Source organism: Suncus etruscus, chromosome 6, assembly GCF_024139225.1.
Source record: "Suncus etruscus isolate mSunEtr1 chromosome 6, mSunEtr1.pri.cur, whole genome shotgun sequence".
NCBI lineage: Eukaryota > Metazoa > Chordata > Mammalia > Eulipotyphla > Soricidae > Suncus > Suncus etruscus.
Window position 1 is genome coordinate 88,173,612 of NC_064853.1, and position 19,822 is coordinate 88,193,433.

Sequence of the window (19,822 nt, forward strand, 5' to 3'; positions counted from 1 at the left end):
GTGATCACAAATGGCTCATGGACTTAGCTTTTCTTGTTGACATCACACATAAGCTGAATGTACTAACAAGATGTTACAAAGCCCGGGGCAGCTTAGCAGTGCTGCCTATGACAATGTGAGAGCATTCTCCACAAAACTTGTGTTACGGAAATCCCAGTTCTCTCAGACAAACCTTTGCCATTTCCCAGCATGCAAGGAACTTGTGGATGCAGGCATACCATTCACTATTGAGAAATATGTTGATGCTATTTTTAAGCTAGAGAAGGAATTTGATCACAGATTTGCAGACTTCAAAAAGCACAGAGTCACTTTCCAAATTTTTGTGGACCCCTTTTCCTGTGCTTCAAATGGAGCTCATTGACCTGCAATGCAACTCTGATCTCAAAGCCAAGTTCAGGGAGATTAGTGGAAAAGCAGACATGCATGGGCAATTTTTGAGAGAATTGCCCTCCAGCTTCCCTGAGCTTTTCCAAATATTCAAGCGCACCATGTGCCTTTTGGGGAGCACATATTTGTGTGAAAAGTTATCCTCCACATTGAACTTCAATAAGTCAAAGTACAGGTCTAGACTTAATGATGATCATCTTCAAGCCATACTGAGGGTCTCAACTGTTTCCTCTCTAAAGCCAAATGTGGCTCAGATTTATGAGAAGAAGCGCTGTCAAGTCTCTGGTAGCAAGGAATAGGCAAAAGATGCCATGTTCAGAACTGTTCATGATCTTCACTCCATGTTCTATTCAAGTTCAGAAGAAATAATTAAAACTGTTAATAATGATGTTTGAGGACTTTATTTTTGTAAAATCCCTTATGCAGCCCTGCCTCACCCCGAATTTATCCTCCTGTGGCCCCCAGGTAAATTGAGTTTGAGACCCCTGAGCTACTTCCACTTAGTGACATACTGCATGATTTCATCTTTTATAAGAACCATTCTATATCTATATTATTATGTATCTAGTTATCTTTTCTTGGACACTTAAGTTGTCTCCAGGTTTTGACTATATTGGAGTGAAAATGCTTTTCCGAATACACTTTTGGGGTGGGTTGGGTTGTTGTCAAGAAGCATAACTGCTGAGTCATATGGAAGCTAAATTCCTAGTCTTTTTAAAAAATGTTCATATTGCTTACCAAATGGGCTGACCAATTTTAAGAGTTCCATTCATCCCTAGCAATTAAGAGGTTTTCTTTATCCCCACATTCACACCAGAGCTGTTGTTTTTTGTTCCATGTTATATATCCCACTATCACTGGAATAAAGTGATATCTCATTGTTTTGATTGGAATTTTCTTAATTTTAAGTAATGCAAAGAATTTTTATTATACCTTTTAGCCATCTTTGTCTTTTTTGTGGAAGTTCCTGCTCATCTCTTCCCCATGTTTTGATGATTTTTTTTTACTTCTAACGTTCTACAAGTACTTAATATATCTTGGATATCAGTCCTGTATCAGTTGAATGTTGGTAAATATTCTTTCCCAGTCTGTGGGGTGATAGTCTATTTCTGGCTATTATTTCCTTTGTGATGCAGAAACTCCTTAGTATGATGTAGTCCCATTTATTCACCTTTGATTCTGTTTGCTTGATCAAAGGCATTGAATCATTAAAGATAACTTTGGATTCAATGACATAAAGTATTCTATTAATGTTTTCCTCAAATAATTAATGGATTTGGGGTAACATATCTAAATATTACTTTTTTGAATAGTATTATAAAGTGGTGTGCATTCATTTTCTTGCATATGATTGATCAGTTTTCCCAACACCATTTGTTGAAGAGGCTTCCTTACTCCACTTCTTGCTGTTTTGGTCCTTTATTGAAGATTATCTGTTTAGATAACTAGAGACATGTCCCTAGACTCTCATTGTATTTCTTTGGTCTGAGAGTCTGTCATGATTCCAATATCATAGTGCTTGATTACTACAGCTTTACTGCTTAGTTTGAAGTTGGATACAGAGAAGCTTTCTATCTTTTTTTCTAGAATTTCTTTGGCTATATTTTTTTTGTGGAGGAGATGGGGAGGAATAATGCTATATAGATTTCAACAGCATTCAGTCTTAGTTTTTAAAATCTCATGAGTACTTTTATAGGGTTTGTATGTTTTATAGGAGTTTAGATAATACTTTGGGCAAGATTATCATTTTTATAATATTAATTCTTTCAACATATGAACAAGATATATATTTCCATTTCTTTGTCTTCTTATTTCTTTTCATAGTGGCTTATAATTTTCTTTATACATTTTTTACCTCTTTTATTAAGCTGATTCCTGGGTATTTAGTTTTGTAAGACACAACCGATGAATGGTATTTTTTTTGTTTTTACTTTTTTTGCATATAAAAAACACAGATTTCTTCAGGTTGATTTTATAGCTTGCCACTTTACTAAAAGAGTCCATTATTTTTAAGAGCTTTTGTATGAAGTCTTCAGGATTTTATAAGCATAGTATCATGCTACCAGCAAATAGTAAGAATTTGACTTCTTTTCTGATCTGGATGCCCTAATTATCATTTTCTTGCCTAATTGCTGCTATGGCAAGGTCTTCCAGTACAATATTAAATGGTAATAAGGAGAGTGGACAACCTTTCTCATGCCTGCTCTTTGAGGGAAAGCTTTCAATTTTCAGCATATTTGGTGTGAACTTGTGATATATGGCTTTAACAATGTTCAGAAAATTTGTCATTTTATTTATTGTTTTATTAAAAATAGCTGTTGAATTTTGTCAAATGTTTTCTCTACATCTACTGATATGTTCATATGATTTTTATTTTTCCTATATAGTATTTATATACTGTATACTGTATTATGTTTGTTGACTTGCAATTCCTGTGTTCTTAATTTTTATGTGTTCAAGTTAATAATGTCTAAACATTTTGCAAACGTTTTATGTCCCAAATTTAAAAGAATATAGTTTGTAGACTGTTCTTAATATTGTTTAGTCTCATATTTTTTGGATTTTTAATCACATAGTATGGTTTCATGTGTGGTTTCTAATGAGCATCTAATTTTTTTTCTATGTAGAGAACCAATTTCTCCAGCACCTTTCATTAGATACTTTAGCTTTTACCAAATGGTCTAAATACATTTCATATATACATATAAATATTGGGTTTCCATAAAGTATATCCATGCCTCTGTATTTGCATTGTTTCAATGGTGAATTTTGTATATCTAAAAAAAAAAAAGACTGAACTTAAACTTACAAATTTTCTTATTAAAATATCTCCAGATTGATGACTGAACAAGTCACTCACCTTGTGTTTTATTACTTGGAGTTTTTTCATTATCTTTACATATTAATTTATACATTAAAATTTTTAAAATGTTCCTGGTATGCCCCTACTACCATATCTTCCAAAACATCTTCTAGAATTTTTTTGGGGGGGACACTCGGCGGTACTCAGGGGTTACTCCTAACTCTGTGCTCAAATATTGTTCCTGGCTCGGGGGACCATATGGGATGCCAGGGATCAAACCTGCATCCCATGGGTCAGCCACGTGCAAGGCAAACACCCTACCACTGTGCTACCACTCTGGTCCCTCCTAGAATTTGTATTAAAATATTGTGAATCTATTTGTTGATATGTGTACATTTATATCTCTATGCCACCAAAATATGATCATTTCTTTGTTAATTTTTCTTCTCATGAAATTTCTTTAAAGTTCAATAATTTCTCAAAAGTTAGCCTCATATAACTCATTAAATGAGTTACCTGGGGACAGACCGATAGCACAGTAAAATAGTGTTTGTCTTGCATGTGGCTGGGTTCAATCCCGGGCATCCCTTTGGTTCCCCAAAGCCAGGAGTGATTTCTGAGCGCATAGCCAGGAGTAACCCCTGAGCATCACATGGTATGGCCCAAAAAACAAACAAACAAAGGTACTTACCTTTTTATAGGGAACATACAAAGCAGTGTTGGAGGGCCCAAACCATGCTAAGTGGTGCTGAGTCCACTGTGCAAGCCTGTCTGGTGCTCACCTGCATTATGGAGGGCTACCAGGACAAAATTCTGCAGAGCTGGGGGACAGATGGTCATGTGGTTCTGGAATTGGACTCAGGGCCTTATGCATGTTAAATATGTGCTCTGTTATCTTCCAGACACAATACTTTTTCTTTTAATCTTTAAATTACATTTCTACTTTGAAAAGTATATGAAAAGCAATGGCATAACTTTTTTATCAACTACATTATTTTTTTTTATTTCCAACAATTAGAACCTCCTGCATTTTCTTTATAATTATATCACTGATGAACCAATGCATATTTGTTTCTCTTTAAGGGTAAATGGATTATGAATTTATTTTTCTTGTCTGGCTAATTGTCCATTTTGGTCAACATTATATTTCTAGGATAATTTCAACTTAACTATGAATATTTTCATTTTTATATTTGCTAGACCTTATAGGTTAAAGTATTTTTAAATATCTAAGTTTATATTTATATTTATGAGTGAAGTTAACATGAAATTATTTTTTCATTTTCTGATTCAGCATTGGTATAAAAATCACTAATTTCAACTAGGTTAGGCTATACTCCATCTTTTCTGTACTTTTTAATGGTTTGTATAATATAGATAGAACTCACCTATAAATCATTAGTGCCTGATAGATTCACGATGTGCGTATTTTTAATTCATGTTTCAACTTTTAGTGATTTAGAACCACTAAGAGTTTTAGTTATTTCTGAATCAGTTTCAATAAGTTATGTATTTATGAGTTTGCTATATATTCCATCCAGTTATTTTTAAAAGTTTAAAATATCTTAATAAAAAGTATCTAAAACCATTATTATCTTTCTATGCAATGCTATATTTGAACTTACAATTTTAATACCTTATATTGATCTTTTAAAATAGTTTATCTTCTATTTTACTTATTTATGATCATTAATATTTATTTTCTTGTAATAGAATTTATGAATCAGTTTCTAACTCTAAATTAGATGCCTAAAAATTATTTTCAATTATTTTTTCTCACATAAGCATTTAAAATTATATGTTTTTCCCATGAACTTCTCTCTCTAGTATTTTACTTACAAATTTCTAAACATTTACATCCTAATTAGTATTCTATTTTTTATTTCCAAAGTGTTCTTTTCTGTTATATCAACCACGTCAGTAGTGCTCGTGCTCAGGGTTTAATTCTGACTCACTTGGAGGTGCTCAGGGGACTATATGGAGTGCCAGAATAAAACTCAGGTTGGCAATGTCCAAGATGAATGCCCTGCCTGCTGTTCTATCTCTCAGGATCCTCCTTTAAGTTATTTGAAACTATATTTTTATTTCTATATTCAGTCACTTTACTTTGTTTTTGTTTTAAAATTTACCTCTATTACTCCAGATTTAAATAGAGGTCAATATAACAATAATAGTGCTCAAATTCCCTCTACTTTATAAAATGATCTGCTAACTTTCTGGATAATTCATATAATTTCCTATTTCCTTCTATATTTTATATAGTTATTAAATTAAATTTTCTAATAGATATTGTAAATAATTAGAAATTGAGATATCATTAATAAAATGTGTAATTTGGTTAAGTTCAAAGTAAATCAAAAAATAAATTAACTCTTACCTTGCCTCCATAATTTTAGTCATCCTTAGATTTTTATCTAGAAATAATATAAGAGTTTAGGAAGTAGAATCTTATAAGTTATGCTTATAGTTTAATTTAAATTTATAATTTCCCATAATATTTGGCTTATAAACAAAAACTTAAGTTAAATGTAACTGATATTTTTCCCAAACTAAAAAGCATATTTTTCTTAATGGAATACAAAAAAGTTTGAAAATGAATTACATTAATAAAATTGTACCATATAGATATCTACTGATTCACATTAGAAAAAAGAGATTTGGAACTAACTGACTGGTGAACAGAGGAAGATGGCTGTTTTGTTTGGGCCACTTGAAGCTCTTCCATACAAAATGACAAGTGGAGTGTTCTAGGGTATAAATACATTGGCATCACTGCGCATTTCAGTCCAGCTGGCACTCAGAAATCCACTGCTACACAGATTCACTCTTAAAACATTCAACAGAAGGGCATTTTTCTATAAAGCTCGAAAACTGGAGCACTCGAGTGCCTAGAAAACTTAAAAATTTTTTCTAAAAGAAATACTAAATTTTCGGATGGTAGAATCCAATGAACATTAATAGAAAAATGCCAGGAGCCTATTCTAACCATGGTTCTTGGCTTATTTCAGTTGACCATTTAGCCTCCCTATACTATCATGCATTGTAAGCATGTGATAGTCATTTCCAACCCATATAAAAGAAATATATTTTATGAGCCTGATATATGCTAGCGATTGAGCCTACAAAGATGAAAGTCATCTGACTCTATTGTCAGTTCAATATTCATTGTGCCAGAGAAGCATAAATATATTTAGTATGTGAAGTATTTTGTGTATTTCTAATGTAGCTCCACCAGATAATTTCAGATATACATGATTCTTCACTTCTATCTTCTCTTTCCTACATACTTTAGAGCCCACTCACTTCTCTAAAAACATCAGGACCCTTTGAAGGCCTGTCTTCCTGCCCTCTGTGATTTAGTGCTGATAGCTGCTTTTTATTTCTCTACCTAGAGAGATTTGAAGCCTGTGATGTTGATTGTTACTTTTATATATTAATGATGCCAAGATATAAATCTTACTTTTTCTGCCACTGTTTTATCATAATTTCTCTTTATCTAATACCTGAAACACTGACAAAATTTTAACATTTGCCTTTCAGTCTTAAAATACAGAGCTTTCTAAACAATGAACAACACTAGACTAAGAACTATTCCAACATACAAATATAATTATATCAATTCATCACTTAATGTCTTTTAATGTTTCCATTAACTTCAGATGCACAAAGGTCCTTTATTTTGGCTACTGTCTAATCTGCTTCATCCACAAGATTCTAGAGGCCACCTATGTTCAATTACTTCTGTCCTCTTACATTCTGCTTGGATATCTCCAACTGGATGTTTCTGAATATCTCCAACTGAATGTTTCTCTCTTGGAGGTACAATTCAATCTGTTAAAGAACATAGAAGTATTGTTAGTTGGGGCTGGAGAGATAACACAGCTGTGGGGCATTTGCCTTGCAGGCAGCCAATCCAGGACAGATGGTTGGTCAAGTCCCGGCATCCAGATGGTCCCCCAAGACTGGCAGAGGTGATTTCTGAGCACAGTGCCAGGAGTAACCCCTGAGAGCCTCTGAGTGTGACCCAAAAACTAACTAACTAACTAAATAAATAAATAAATAAATTTTAAAAAGAAGTATTGTTAGAAAAATTAAATCACAGCTTCTAAATGGCAATTTTCTAAGCTATGTTTATATTTATAAATCATAGATCCAGGTCAATGAATTTGGTAGTCAATAAATTAACAATTTGCCAACTGCCCAATTGAAAGAAGTCCAAAACATTGATAGGTTGCCTGAAGCCAATAGGCAAAAAAAATTTCATTTGTCAACCAAATTTAGCTAAGTATTCAAAACTTTGAATATTCATTGTACTCCTATATCATTGTATGGATTAACAAGAGCATCAGACTGTGCCTTCTGCTGAATTTACTGTTCAATTTTTCCCCAGAAGAAGGGCCATTTATTCTTACCAACTCCTCTATTATGTTATAATAATAGAATCAGACCAAAGACAGTTAAACATTTTATAAAAAGTTAACACAAAGACTAATTAAAAACTGTCCAACAAAACTCTATAGGATATTTATAACACTTAAAATTTTCTATATGGGGTCAGAACGAGAGCAGAGTGGACAGGGAGTTTGCCTGGCATGTGGCCGATCTGGGTTCAATTTCTGGCACTCCATATGGTCTCCCAACTCTTCCAGAAGTAATTTTTAAGCACAAAACCAGAAGTAACCTCTAAGTGCCATCAGGTGTGACCCCAAAATCAAAAAAAGTGTTCTATATAAAATCCATAATTATAAGATGATAGTTAAATAAAATTAATATGAGTAATGGATATCATTAATGTATAAAATAGCCCTAAAAGAATCTCAGTGATGCTAAAATGTAAGCACAATGAAAATTACTCTAAAACAGATTTTTAAAATCAGTACAAAGTGAAAGGTTCCTAAGATAAATACTAAATATTTTGTTATATTTATAGAAGAATATATTCATACATGGAGTCAAGAAAAATATGCCTCCATATATATTTGTGTGGATATTAAAATTAAGAGATTAAGCATTTCCAGAAATTTTAGCTTTAAAAAAATCATAAGGATCTTAAAATACTTCTCGAGAGGCCTGAGAGGTAGCACAGCAGTAGGGAGTAGGCCAACTCAGGACAGACCCAGGTTCAATCCCCAACATCGCATATGGTCCGCTGAAGCCAGGAGCAATTTCTGGTGCAGCACCAGGAGTAACTCCTGAGTGCCGCTAGGTATGGCCCAAACCCACCCACCCCCGCCCCAAAAGGCCAAAAAAAAAAAAAAAAGGATTCTGTTGAAAAAATATATTCATAAGAATGATAAGAATGATATACTTTATGATTGAAATTTTTTATATTTTTACTTTTTTTTTAATAAAATCTTTATTTAAGCACCATGATTACAAGCATGATTGTAGTTGGGTTTTAGTCATAAACAAAACACCCCCTTCACCAGTGCAATATTCCCTCCACCAATGCCCCCCCCTCACTCCTTCCCAACCCCTGCCTGACTGAATATATTTTAAACGTCTTAAAATATTCATAAGAAAAATGTATTTATATTCATTCACTATTCTTTTTTTCTTCTTTTTTTGTTTTTTTGTTTTTGGGCCACACCAGGTGATGATCAGGGGTTACTCCTGGCCATGTACTCAGAAATCGTTCCTGGCTTTGGGAACCATATGGGATGCCAGGGATTGAACCAAGGTTCATCCTGGGTCAGCCGCGTGCAAGGCAAATGCCCTATCACTGCGCTATAACTACAGCCCCTCATTCACTATTCTTAAAAAAATACTCTTTACTAAATTTGTAAAAGTGAGAAAGTGAGCAAATTATTCATTTAGCAAAGTGACCTGCCAATAAGTTGGTTCTTGGTGAATTAGCCAATTAATCAGCAATTCTTCAGCAAAATTGGCCTCCAACAGATTATCTTGCTTTCCTTTGTATGTCTGTATTTCTAGTCAAATTTCAATGCATCCTAATGATTGGTCTATCAGCCAGCTTCCATGGGACAGTATGTCTTTTCTCTCTTTGTCTACCCATAATTAAGTACACTGTATTTTATCTACTGAAAACTTTGAAATGTAACAAATGAATACACAAGTGTATTAATAAGTGACCTGTATCATAAGCCTTATCTTGAAGACTTTCATCCCTGCAATCTAGTCTGGCAATGAATATAAAACTCAGAGAAAAATTACTCTTGAACATTAAACTCTTTATGTCTATGCTTGTATGTGCATAACCCAGTAGTTTGCTTAAACTATATGAGTACTACCATATTTTTAAAAAAAACTAGTCAAATATAGGACTTGAAACAAAATTCAATCAACATGGGTTAAAAATGAAGCTTTACTGAACAATTAATTATTCTTTTCTTTGAAAGATATCTTGTATTATTTAGATTTACCTAACAATTTTTATTAGACTTTTGTTATTCTTGGATTTTTTTTCCTATGGATGTAATAAATTGCACTTTCAAAATAATGGACAGAATGTTGTCCAGGTATGTGGTAAAGATTGTAATATTTTGTCTGAACATATTTAAATGTTTATTAACTATACTTACTGTGTTGCTTCATAGTTCACTGTGAAACATAAAGTCAAAACAGCTCCAGCATACACACACACACACACACACACACACACACACACACACACACACACACACACGTAGCGATCCATGCCAGGACATGCCCTAGGTTAGTACTGTTTCAAATGAACAAATTCCAGTTCCTGCTTTCTGCCTACTATTGGATAAACACAAACACACACAGAATTTACAGTCACACTTTAGACTCATTCTTCGTCCTGAGGTCTCTACTTCAGTGAATTACACTGTATTTCTTTCCCCTACTTCCGCACCTACTGGTTTTTTAAGTAAATTCAAGAATAAATGCAAAGGGCCAAATAGAGATAAAATTTCAGCTCTGTCAGTAAGTAGTAGCATAGAAGCCTTCAAAGAACAAGGTTTCCCACTATGAAGAAATATATTTAATTCTTGGGCCTCAAGTGCCATGCTCCTTCCTCATAGAATTGCAGGAATCATAAATATAGGAATAAGAAGCTGAATACTCACTTAGCCTCAGGTTGTGGATATTCCCATCCCCACCTGCGGCTTCCTGTCTCAATATAGGAGGAAATATAAAGGCCCACACACAAGATCTATACAAAAGTAAATCCAAAAAGTCAGGGGCAGCAGGAATAAGTTACACATGGAACAATGACTTTGAACCTCAAAAGAAAATTGGCTCAAAGCCAGAGAGATAGCATAATGGGAAGGACTCTTGGGTGACTGATCCAGGTTCTATCCTTTGCACCCTTTATGGTGCCTTGAGCCCTGCCACTTAGTCCTGAACATAGAGCCAAGACTGATCCCTGAGCATTACTGGGTGTGAGAAGGAAGGAAGGAAGGAAGGAAGGAAGGAAGGAAGGAAGGAAGGAAGGAAGGAAGGAAGGAAGGAAGGAAGGAAGGAAGGAAGGAAGGAAGGAAGGAAGGAAGGAAGGAAGGAAGGAAGGAAGGAAGGAAGGAAGGAAGGAAGGAAGGGAGGAAGGGAGGGAGGAAGGGAGGGAGGGAGGGAGGAAGGGAGGAAGGGAGGGAGGGAGGGAGGAAGGGAGGGAGGGAGGGAGGAAGGGAGGAAGGGAGGGAGGGAGGAAGGAAGGGAGGGAGGGAGGGCGGGAGGGAGGGAGGAAGGGTGGGAGGAAAGGTGGGAGGAAGGGAGGAAGAAAGAAAGGGTGGAAGGAGGAAGAAAAAAGGGGTGGGAGGAAGAGTGGGAGGAAGGGAGGGAGGGAGGGAGGGAGGGAGGGTGGGAGGAAGGGAGGAAGAAAGGGTGGAAGGAAGGAAGAAAAAAGGGGTGGGAGGAAGGGTGGGAGGAACGGAGGGAGGGAGGGAGGGAGGGTAGGAGGAAGAAAGAAAGGGTGGAAGGAAGGAAGAAAAAAGGGGTGGGAGGAAGGGTGGGAGGAAGGAAGGGAGGGAGGGAGGGAGGAAGGGAGGGAGGGAGGGAGGAAGGGAGGAGGGGAGGGGAGAAAATGAGAGGAGAGAAGAGAAGAGAAGAGAAGAGAAGAGAAGAGAAGAGAAGAGAAGAGAAGAGAAGAGAAGAGAAGAGAAGAGAAGAGAAGAGAAGAGAAGAGAAGAGAAGAGAAGAGAAGAGAAGAGAAGAGAAGAAAGGGAAGGAGGGAGGGAGGAAGTTAGTAGTTAGTCATAAATAGAAACTATATATTTTGGTAATTCCTTATCATCTCCTCTATTCTGTCAACTGCCAAATCCTGAAGAATTACCTCCAACATATTTACCATGCATTCTTTTCTTTCCACACCTCCAAACTCAATCCAATATCCAGCCTTCATACATTGCAAGCAAACTCTACCGTAACAGTCTCCTAATACTTTGTGATTTAAATCTTGTTTCATTTCTTTTTTTATATATAAAATCTTTATTTAAGCACCATGATTAGAAGCATGATTGTAGTTGGACTTTAGTCATAAACAGAAGATCCTCCTTCACCAGTTTTATTTCTAATCTAATCTTCAAACTGCAACCACGATGATCATTCTGAAACTCAGTTCTGATCATAGCACCCTCCAACATCTTCCTATTAAATATACGATAAATCTAGGCTCATTAAATTAACTTACAAACCCCATCATGGCCTACTACTTTTCAAGTTTATCTCCATTTCCCCATCATTTTATCACTGTATCTTTTAAAATGCAGGTAGCTTCTGACAGTTACCACACAATTACAAATTTCCAACCATTAGCTCATTGATTTCTTCCCTTGGAAATAGCTTTGATTTCCAGACCCATCTGGTTAGCTAATTTAATCTTAAAAAATCTGCATTACTTACCCCCACAAACTCACCCCCAGAAAACTTTCCATTTCTTCCTATTCTGCTGCCTTAGGCTGAGAAAGTAATTATTTCATTGTATATACTTCTTAAATGGCTCCATCATTAAATTAATTTATACCTCTAGATTGACATTTGTATTTTGACTGTCTTCCTATTGGACAAGGATCAGAGCCTCAAGAACTAGTTTCTAGCTTTCAAGATAAGTTATGACTTAAATGAAATAATTTTTTCCAAATCATTTGCTCATTCCTTAAACATACTAATTAGCTTGATACACAATATTAATTTTATTCTTACATTTCACCCACTTAACCCCTTTCATTTTGCTGAGCACTATCACACTTTCCCAGATGCCCTTGGTCTATAAGAAAACCAACCATTTTTCTTATTTTTATATATCAAGATTATATGAAGAATATTTGGTAACTTTAGAAATTGTCGTTTTCAAAAATTACTTATTTGGATCATTTTTACTTGCTTCTATTTTGGAGACATAACTGATGTATTACTCTGCCTCTTTTTAAAGGGTATAGACAGATATCAACCTAACAAAAGAACTGTGAAACTATTGTTCCATCTTGCTGGTTTCAGTCTACAGGAAATGCATATCCCAATGACAGCCATCAGAATAAAATTCATTTGGGTAAAAAATAATAGCATAGAAACATCATATTATTATTTTACAAGTCTTTGAAACCACTCAGAATCTGGCTTTCTCTTCCTGCCACTGACCCTCTTTGGATGCTGATGGGCACCAGTAGTTTTATTATTATTATTAAAGTTAATAATTGGTCAACTTTAAAGAGCCTTATTCCAAATCTACATTTTCTGTGGGGCCACACCTGGTGATGCTCAGGGGTTACTCCTGGCTATATGCTCAGAAATCACTCCTGGCTTGGGGGACCATATGGGTTGCCAGGGGATCAAACCCAAGGTTCATTCTGGGTCAGCTGAGTACAAGACAAATGCCCTACTGTTGTGCCATCTCTCCAGCCCTCAAAACTACATTTTTAAAGACACATACAGGTTGGATGTGCACAGCCAAAAGAAGTAAAAGCAAAACAGGTCAGTTAGTAATACTAGTCATGGGATTTGGAGGTTAACAAAAGAGTTGGGTTCACAGGACTCAAGCCAGGAGGATCACAAGCAGCCTACAGTGAGAGTGAAATAGTGCCAGAAAGAACAAAGTCATGAAAAGATGAAGAAAGTCCTCTATTTAGCTAAGATTCTCCCACTATATTGTGCTTGGTCCTCAAAGTCAGTAGTGCATAAACTACCTCTAGCAATGAACTTATTATTAAAATAATAAGTTAATTGGTTTAATTTTACACTCCAACAAGTAAATTAACTTTCTACCCTAAAATATTTTTGAAATATGTCGAGTATGTACATATTTTCCTGCCTCTTTAGCAAAACAAAATATTTCATCACAAACCCAGAATGAACCAGCCAACCAGTATTGTCATCCTGAAGCACAAAGTGAAATACGGGTACTGAATATTCACATAATTGAACAAATAACCCTCCTTTTTCTTCCCTCAAAGTTCCACTCAGGATTCTATTTTTGTTTCTTTTCCATGCATAAAATTAGTGATAAAAATTATAAAGGATATTTTGAAGTTATTCTTGAATATATTGGCTGTTTGCCTGAAACTGAAAAAATAAAGACTTGGACTTTGTTTTCTAAGTCTTTTCCCTCCATTACCAAATCGAATATGCCAGCAACTCTTACTATCCCTGAATTATAAGTGCTTTTCTAGAAATGAAAACTAAAAATATTTCAGGCCTCAGTCACCTGCCTTGTGAAAATATTTAAGCAGTAGCTGACATCTTGTGAAAATGTTTAGTAATGATGAAATTCCATACTTTTGTGAATCTCTTCAAAGTCTTAATACCCCCAATATTTTCTCTACTTGAGTACATTGTCCTTGAAATTCTGTTCGAAAAATATTTTTATACTGACAAGGTTACACTCTATTTATTTACTTGTCATTGTTTTCTTCAGAAACTCTTTGGCACATAGTAGTGGTTTTGGGGTCTTCAGATTCTTGTGTAATGAAAATGTGTGACTACAACCTCATTTTTCAGTAGATACATTTATTAAATATTTACCTCATGATGCTAATTAATTTTTCCATTTCTTGTTTTTTTTTAATTTACAGTCTTGAGGAGTCTTTTAATATTTTTAATTGACATTCTGTAGTTTACAATACTGATAGTAATGGTTTCTTTTTTTTAAATTGAAACCATTGTGAACTACAGAGTCCTTCATAGTTGAACTTCAGGTATACAATAAGTCAGGGCCCTTCCCATCACCAGTGCCGATATCTCTCCACAAATGAATGCAGTGGGCATCCTAACCCACCACCCTTTGCCCCCTGGCTTTCCAGTGTTACAGACCCCTTTGAGTTTAGATTGTTTAGGTTTAGGTTCCTTGATTCTATTATTGTTGACTTTGGCTTGGATATTTAGTTCTGTCCTTATTTCCCCACCAATGTATTCAAGACCACTTGTCCCCTGACCCCCAGCTTTTCTTTATACCTTTTCTCTTAGAATTTTTTCATTTCTTTAAACATTATAATGGTGAAATCTATTTAAACACTACAATGTAATTAAGCACTTTGCAAAAAAAACTAGAAATCAAGAGTTGAGGAATTTGTGTTGATGGCATAACAAGTTATCAGGAATGGGTTTTAAACCTAAAAGGCAATTTGAATCTACTCTCATATTTATTCTTGTCATACATTGCTACTTTAAAATTAAAAAAAATGCAAGTAAAACAAGTCAAAGTTATGATGTCTGGGCCAGCTTTGACTGACATGTTTCTAAACTCATTCAAATGTTTACACATAAGCAAAAAAGTCCATGTTGCTTATAAACTCAAGTCAGGAGAGACCTTGAGAAAAATTTTAACTCAAATAAATTGTCTATTGCTACTGTGGGCAAATAGGTAGTAAGTTGATAGATTTCTAATACGTGGACATTTATGTGAATTAATGTAACTTTAGATATTCAGAGAAAAGAAAAATATCAAAAATGATCAGTTGGAGGTAATAGTAAAAGCAATAAATCCAAAAGATTGTTTTAAGAATTGAGGGGATTGCTATATTTTATATTTAGAAAGGGAAGGCATTTATGAGACTCAAGTGAAGAAGAGAGAAATATTTATGTCCATTTTGGTGCACAATTTTGTTTGCATGCAAGTGCACACAAGTGTGTGTGTGTGTGTGAGAGAGAGAGAGAGAGAGAGAGAGAGAGAGAGAGAGAGAGAGAGAGAGAGTGAGAGAGAGTGTGATCACAGGTTTCAATCCTGTTGCATTCAGGCAATCTTGGAAGGCTTGCTGTCCTTTCCCTTACAAAGGCATACTTGCAGGGGTCCTCAAACTTTTTAAACAGGGGGCCAGTTCACTGTCCTTCAGACTGTTGGAGGGCCAGATTATAGTAAAAACAAAAATTATGAACAAATTTCTATGCACATTGCATATATCTTATTTAGAAGTGAAGAAACAAAATGGGAATAAATACAATATGTGGCCCGCGGGCCATAGTTTGAGGACCATTGCAAGTTTAGGGCATGCTGTTTAATTGTGAATTATTGTAAGACTCTATTATTTTTAACCCAGAAATATTTACCAAAAAATCAAGGACCATGACCTCCTGGACAAAAGGAAAACTGTCACAGCTCTGAAAGCAGGAGAGGATCGTGCCATTCTCCTGGGATTAGCCATGATGGTATGCTCCATCATGATGTACTTTCTGCTGGGAATCACACTCCTGCGTTCATACATGCAAAGGTAATGCCTTTGATGGTTGGGACACTTATCCATCTCCTCCTTCTCCCTTGTTGCCTAGATGACCAACCACAAGGTCTTTCTCACCTTCTTTCAACTAAGAATTCTAAGCAGTGACTGATACTTTTGAGTAACTTACTAATAATGCAATGATTTAATAATAATGGAAATGTTTCTGTGTATAACTTGCTTAATATTATGTAAAGGGAATTTCCATACATAGTTTAATTCTCATAATTTCTGTCTGAGGTAAATATAAATACATTCATAAAGTTCATGCTCATCATAATTTTCCCAAAGTTTCACAACTTAGACATAAGGCAGAGCTGAAGTTCAAGCTCACCATCCATTAATTCTAGATTCCCTATTCTTGCCTCTTCACCATTATCCACCCTTCTTCCTTTCCCATTCCCATCAACTTCACCATCCCACACATCAGTGGTTCTCACATGTTTTCACTTCCTGAGAAATGAATATATATATATATACATACATACATACATACATACATATATGTGTGTATGTGTGCTGATACCCATACCCCACTATCATCAATACTCAGAATTAATTTAGCTGGAGTGGGACCTGACATAGTAGCCTTTCAATTTCTACAGGTGTTTCTAGCACCTGTCCAGGCTGAGAAAGACTTTTATGCATCAACTTTTAAAACTAACAAATGTTGAACCCCTTCCAATTTAATATTTGGTCTAGGTTTACTGAAGAAATAGAAAAGCAATTAAATACTGAAATAGCAAGTATATTCCCCTCCGAGTAAGCCACATGATAAATCCCCACAGCATCTCTAGCCAACTGTTGCCCATAAATTGGACACTTTGGAGCAGAGGAGAGCCAAGCATCACTCTAACTAATGGGGAAAATCTGACAGTAGTTTCAGCTTAAAGAAATGAGGCCCTTACAAATGAAAAATTGAGGTTTCAATTCAAAAGAGAATCAAACCACTCCGTGACATTCATTTCTCCACCTAAATTAATGCTTTCATTTTAGAAGCAAAAATCTTGCTGAAATACAGTAATTTTCTAAAATTAAGGCATCATCTTTCCCATTTGTGGCTGCTCTGCTGTTTCTCTGATGCCTTCAGCTGTGCTCCTTCTCAATGTAAGTGCTGATGTCTCCGGCCCCAAGTGCTCACTAATTCCAAAACCACTCTGAGATCCTTGCATCTGCTTCAAACCATCTCAGACATTTTTTCCCTCCTGTTTATAAACAAAAATCTCAATATCTTTTCCTCCCAAGAAATACAATTTCTCACAACAGAAGAAGGTCAGAGCTCATAACCTGGTTCTGGCTTAAAACTGGAAAGGAAAAGAAAGGGGATGTCCTGTCCACACATGTCCAACAGAAGAAAGGGGTATTCATCATGCTGTTTCCTAATCATCATGGAAATCATGTGTGGAAGCAAAACTTTATTTGTTGGTCTTACTTTTTAGTCACAAATATTACCCTTGGTCATAATTTTATACCATTTTAGAATGAAAAGCTAAGCTGACTGGGGGAAGTAGAGACTTTAGGTGTAAAAACTGTCACAGTAATTTTATTTCTGACGGGTCCAAGAGTGCTAATTTGAACCCATTAATGTATACCCCAATAAGCCTCCTTTTAATTTTCTTCCTTTTTCTCTCCCTCCTTTCTTCCTTTCTTCTTGTATCTTTTTCTTTTTCCCTTTCCTTTATTTTTTGAGAATTCACTTCCTATTTGGCCCTGCCACAGACCTTTACATCACATGGAAGTCTGATTTCAGTGTTTCAGTTTTCAACTACTGGGGTATAGTTGTGGTGTGACTAGCCATATAGAACTATTATTTCTTGAATCACCACATTAGGAATAAATAAAATAAAGAGAAACTTTTCAGATTTTTTAATTTGAATGCTTTATCTGCTCTTCTTGCATATCAAGGCTTACCTTAGTATATAAAACAAAGTTAAACAGAATCTGCATCATGACCCTCCTGGCTTTTTTGAAAGCTACAACTTCAATTTTTTTATTTTTAAATGGAAGTATAAGGGCTAGAGTAATAGCACAGTTATAGGGTATTTGCTTTGATGTGGCCGACCTGGGACAGACCCAGGTTTAATCCCCAGTATCCCATATAGTCCTCTTAGCCTGCCAGAAATGATTTCTGAGCTCGGAGTCAGGATCAAGCTCTGAGCACCGCCAACTGTGGCCCAAAATAAATAAATTGAGTTAACATAAATGACATAGCATATAGTTTCAACTGTCCATTGTATTTCTCAGGAGACAGTGAAACACCATGGAATGAGCTTGGGCTATAGAGAAAGAAAAGGTCTGGTGCAATAACAATTCCCTGGCTTATTGTTTCCATTCTTGTTACCTGATTTCACTGGCTCATAGTCCACATACCTTTAAAATGAATCAATATCCAAAGTACAGGGCTGTTGGGAAGATAGGATATTATAGATGTAGAACACAATTAGAATGAGGCGTGTTCAATAAGTGTTTTTAGTATAATCACTGTACATGCTTATCCCTTCCTCCCTTTCACCTGTCAGCTGGATCTCATTTTTTTCCACCTCTTTGTCTTTCTCTTCTTTTCTTTTAAACCTTCTTAGCCTAAAATCCAGGCAGGCCCGGGTGGACGTGATCACTGAACGGTGATAAGAAGCTCCTCACAAATTGTAAATACAGAGTGAGCACAGACTGTAATAGAAAACGATTCTTTATGTTTATCGTTGAATTTGATATGAAAAAAATCTAAGTTAAATCAAGCATTTGGAGTATATTATGAAAAGCATTGAAAAAGTTCTCAGCTGCCAGGCAAAATTTGACTATGTTTATATTTATCTAAAGTGTATCTATTCAAACACATAAACTTCAACAAGTAAGTTGTTTTATAGAGTTGGGAAAAATCCTTTGGGCTAAATTTCTGGCAGATAAATCCCTTCTGATTTTGCTTCCTGGCTGTGAATGTTTGAGACTGTGTTTACTCTCCCCTCTCTGTAGTGTGTGGACAGAGGAGACTCAATGCACCTTACTGAATGCATCCATCACAGAAACATTTAATTGCTCCTTCAGCTGTGGTCCAGACTGCTGGAAACTCTCTCAGTATCCCTGCCTCCAGGTATATGTAAACCTGACTTCTTCTGGTGAAAAGCTCCTTCTTTATCACACCGAGGAAACGATGAAAATCAATCAGAAGGTAGGAGCATAGCACCTCACATTGAGTTTCCTTCACCCCCACAAAACTCCCATAACCAGGTTCATGGCTCTCTTTGAAGTTCCTCTGTGCCAGCGATAAAAGAAAACCCCACTAGGAAGCAGGCCCTGTCTCATCTATCCCATAACTCACTATTGACTCTTACTAAGAAAGCATTTATTTTCTGTGCATGTCCGTGTCTCCCACCACATTTGTGGTACTGAAGATTTAGCTTTTACTCTCATTTTAAAAAGCAAATATTCTATCCTTATTTATAAACACTTGGATTGGGTCTTTCAAAGCAAATGTACAACTCAGTCAGAGTTTTATAAGCCCCAAAAGCAACATATTGGTCATATAATTGGGGTAAACTGCCTTTTGCTTTACCACAGTTGTCATTTAATTCATTGTTTGTTCTATGGAATGTAAAAGCCTCTATGAGTGATTTTAGTTTCCTTTTCTCTATAAAAAAAAAAAAGAAAGGTACTAAGAGTGGCCATCTTGTCTCAAGGTCACGTGAGGCACAGAGCAAAAAAAGGTGCTTGACCCAGAGGAAACATTCTATCCTTGGCGACAGTGTGGGTGCCTATATGGCTTCTTTCCTGTATATTTCAATTAAAGAAGCTGAATTTTCAAGCACTATTTTCTCCAGATCTCTTCAGGTCATTGTGTTGGATGCTCAACATGTACAGAGTATTTAAGCTGTGCCTACATTTTTGTATTTATAAGTTCTGGAATAACCAAAAATGTATCAGCAGAAGTAGCCAGGCCAGTGCCTGAAGAGAGTACATGGTGTGAGTGCTGCTTTCACACAATAACCACAATTCCAAACCAGCATCCCATATG

The 19,822-nt window shown here is 35.7% G+C and overlaps 1 protein-coding gene across 1 annotated transcript in view; it reads left to right on the forward strand.

Moving 5' to 3' along the window:
- The window catches only part of KCNMB2 (potassium calcium-activated channel subfamily M regulatory beta subunit 2), a 329,861-nt gene that overhangs the window by 295,192 nt on the left and 14,847 nt on the right, over positions 1–19,822 (forward strand). The window contains exons 3-4 of the mRNA XM_049775225.1: positions 15,637–15,807; positions 18,784–18,979. Of these exons, the coding sequence (XP_049631182.1) occupies positions 15,637–15,807; positions 18,784–18,979 (367 nt within the window). The remainder of the gene's footprint in view (positions 1–15,636; positions 15,808–18,783; positions 18,980–19,822) is intronic.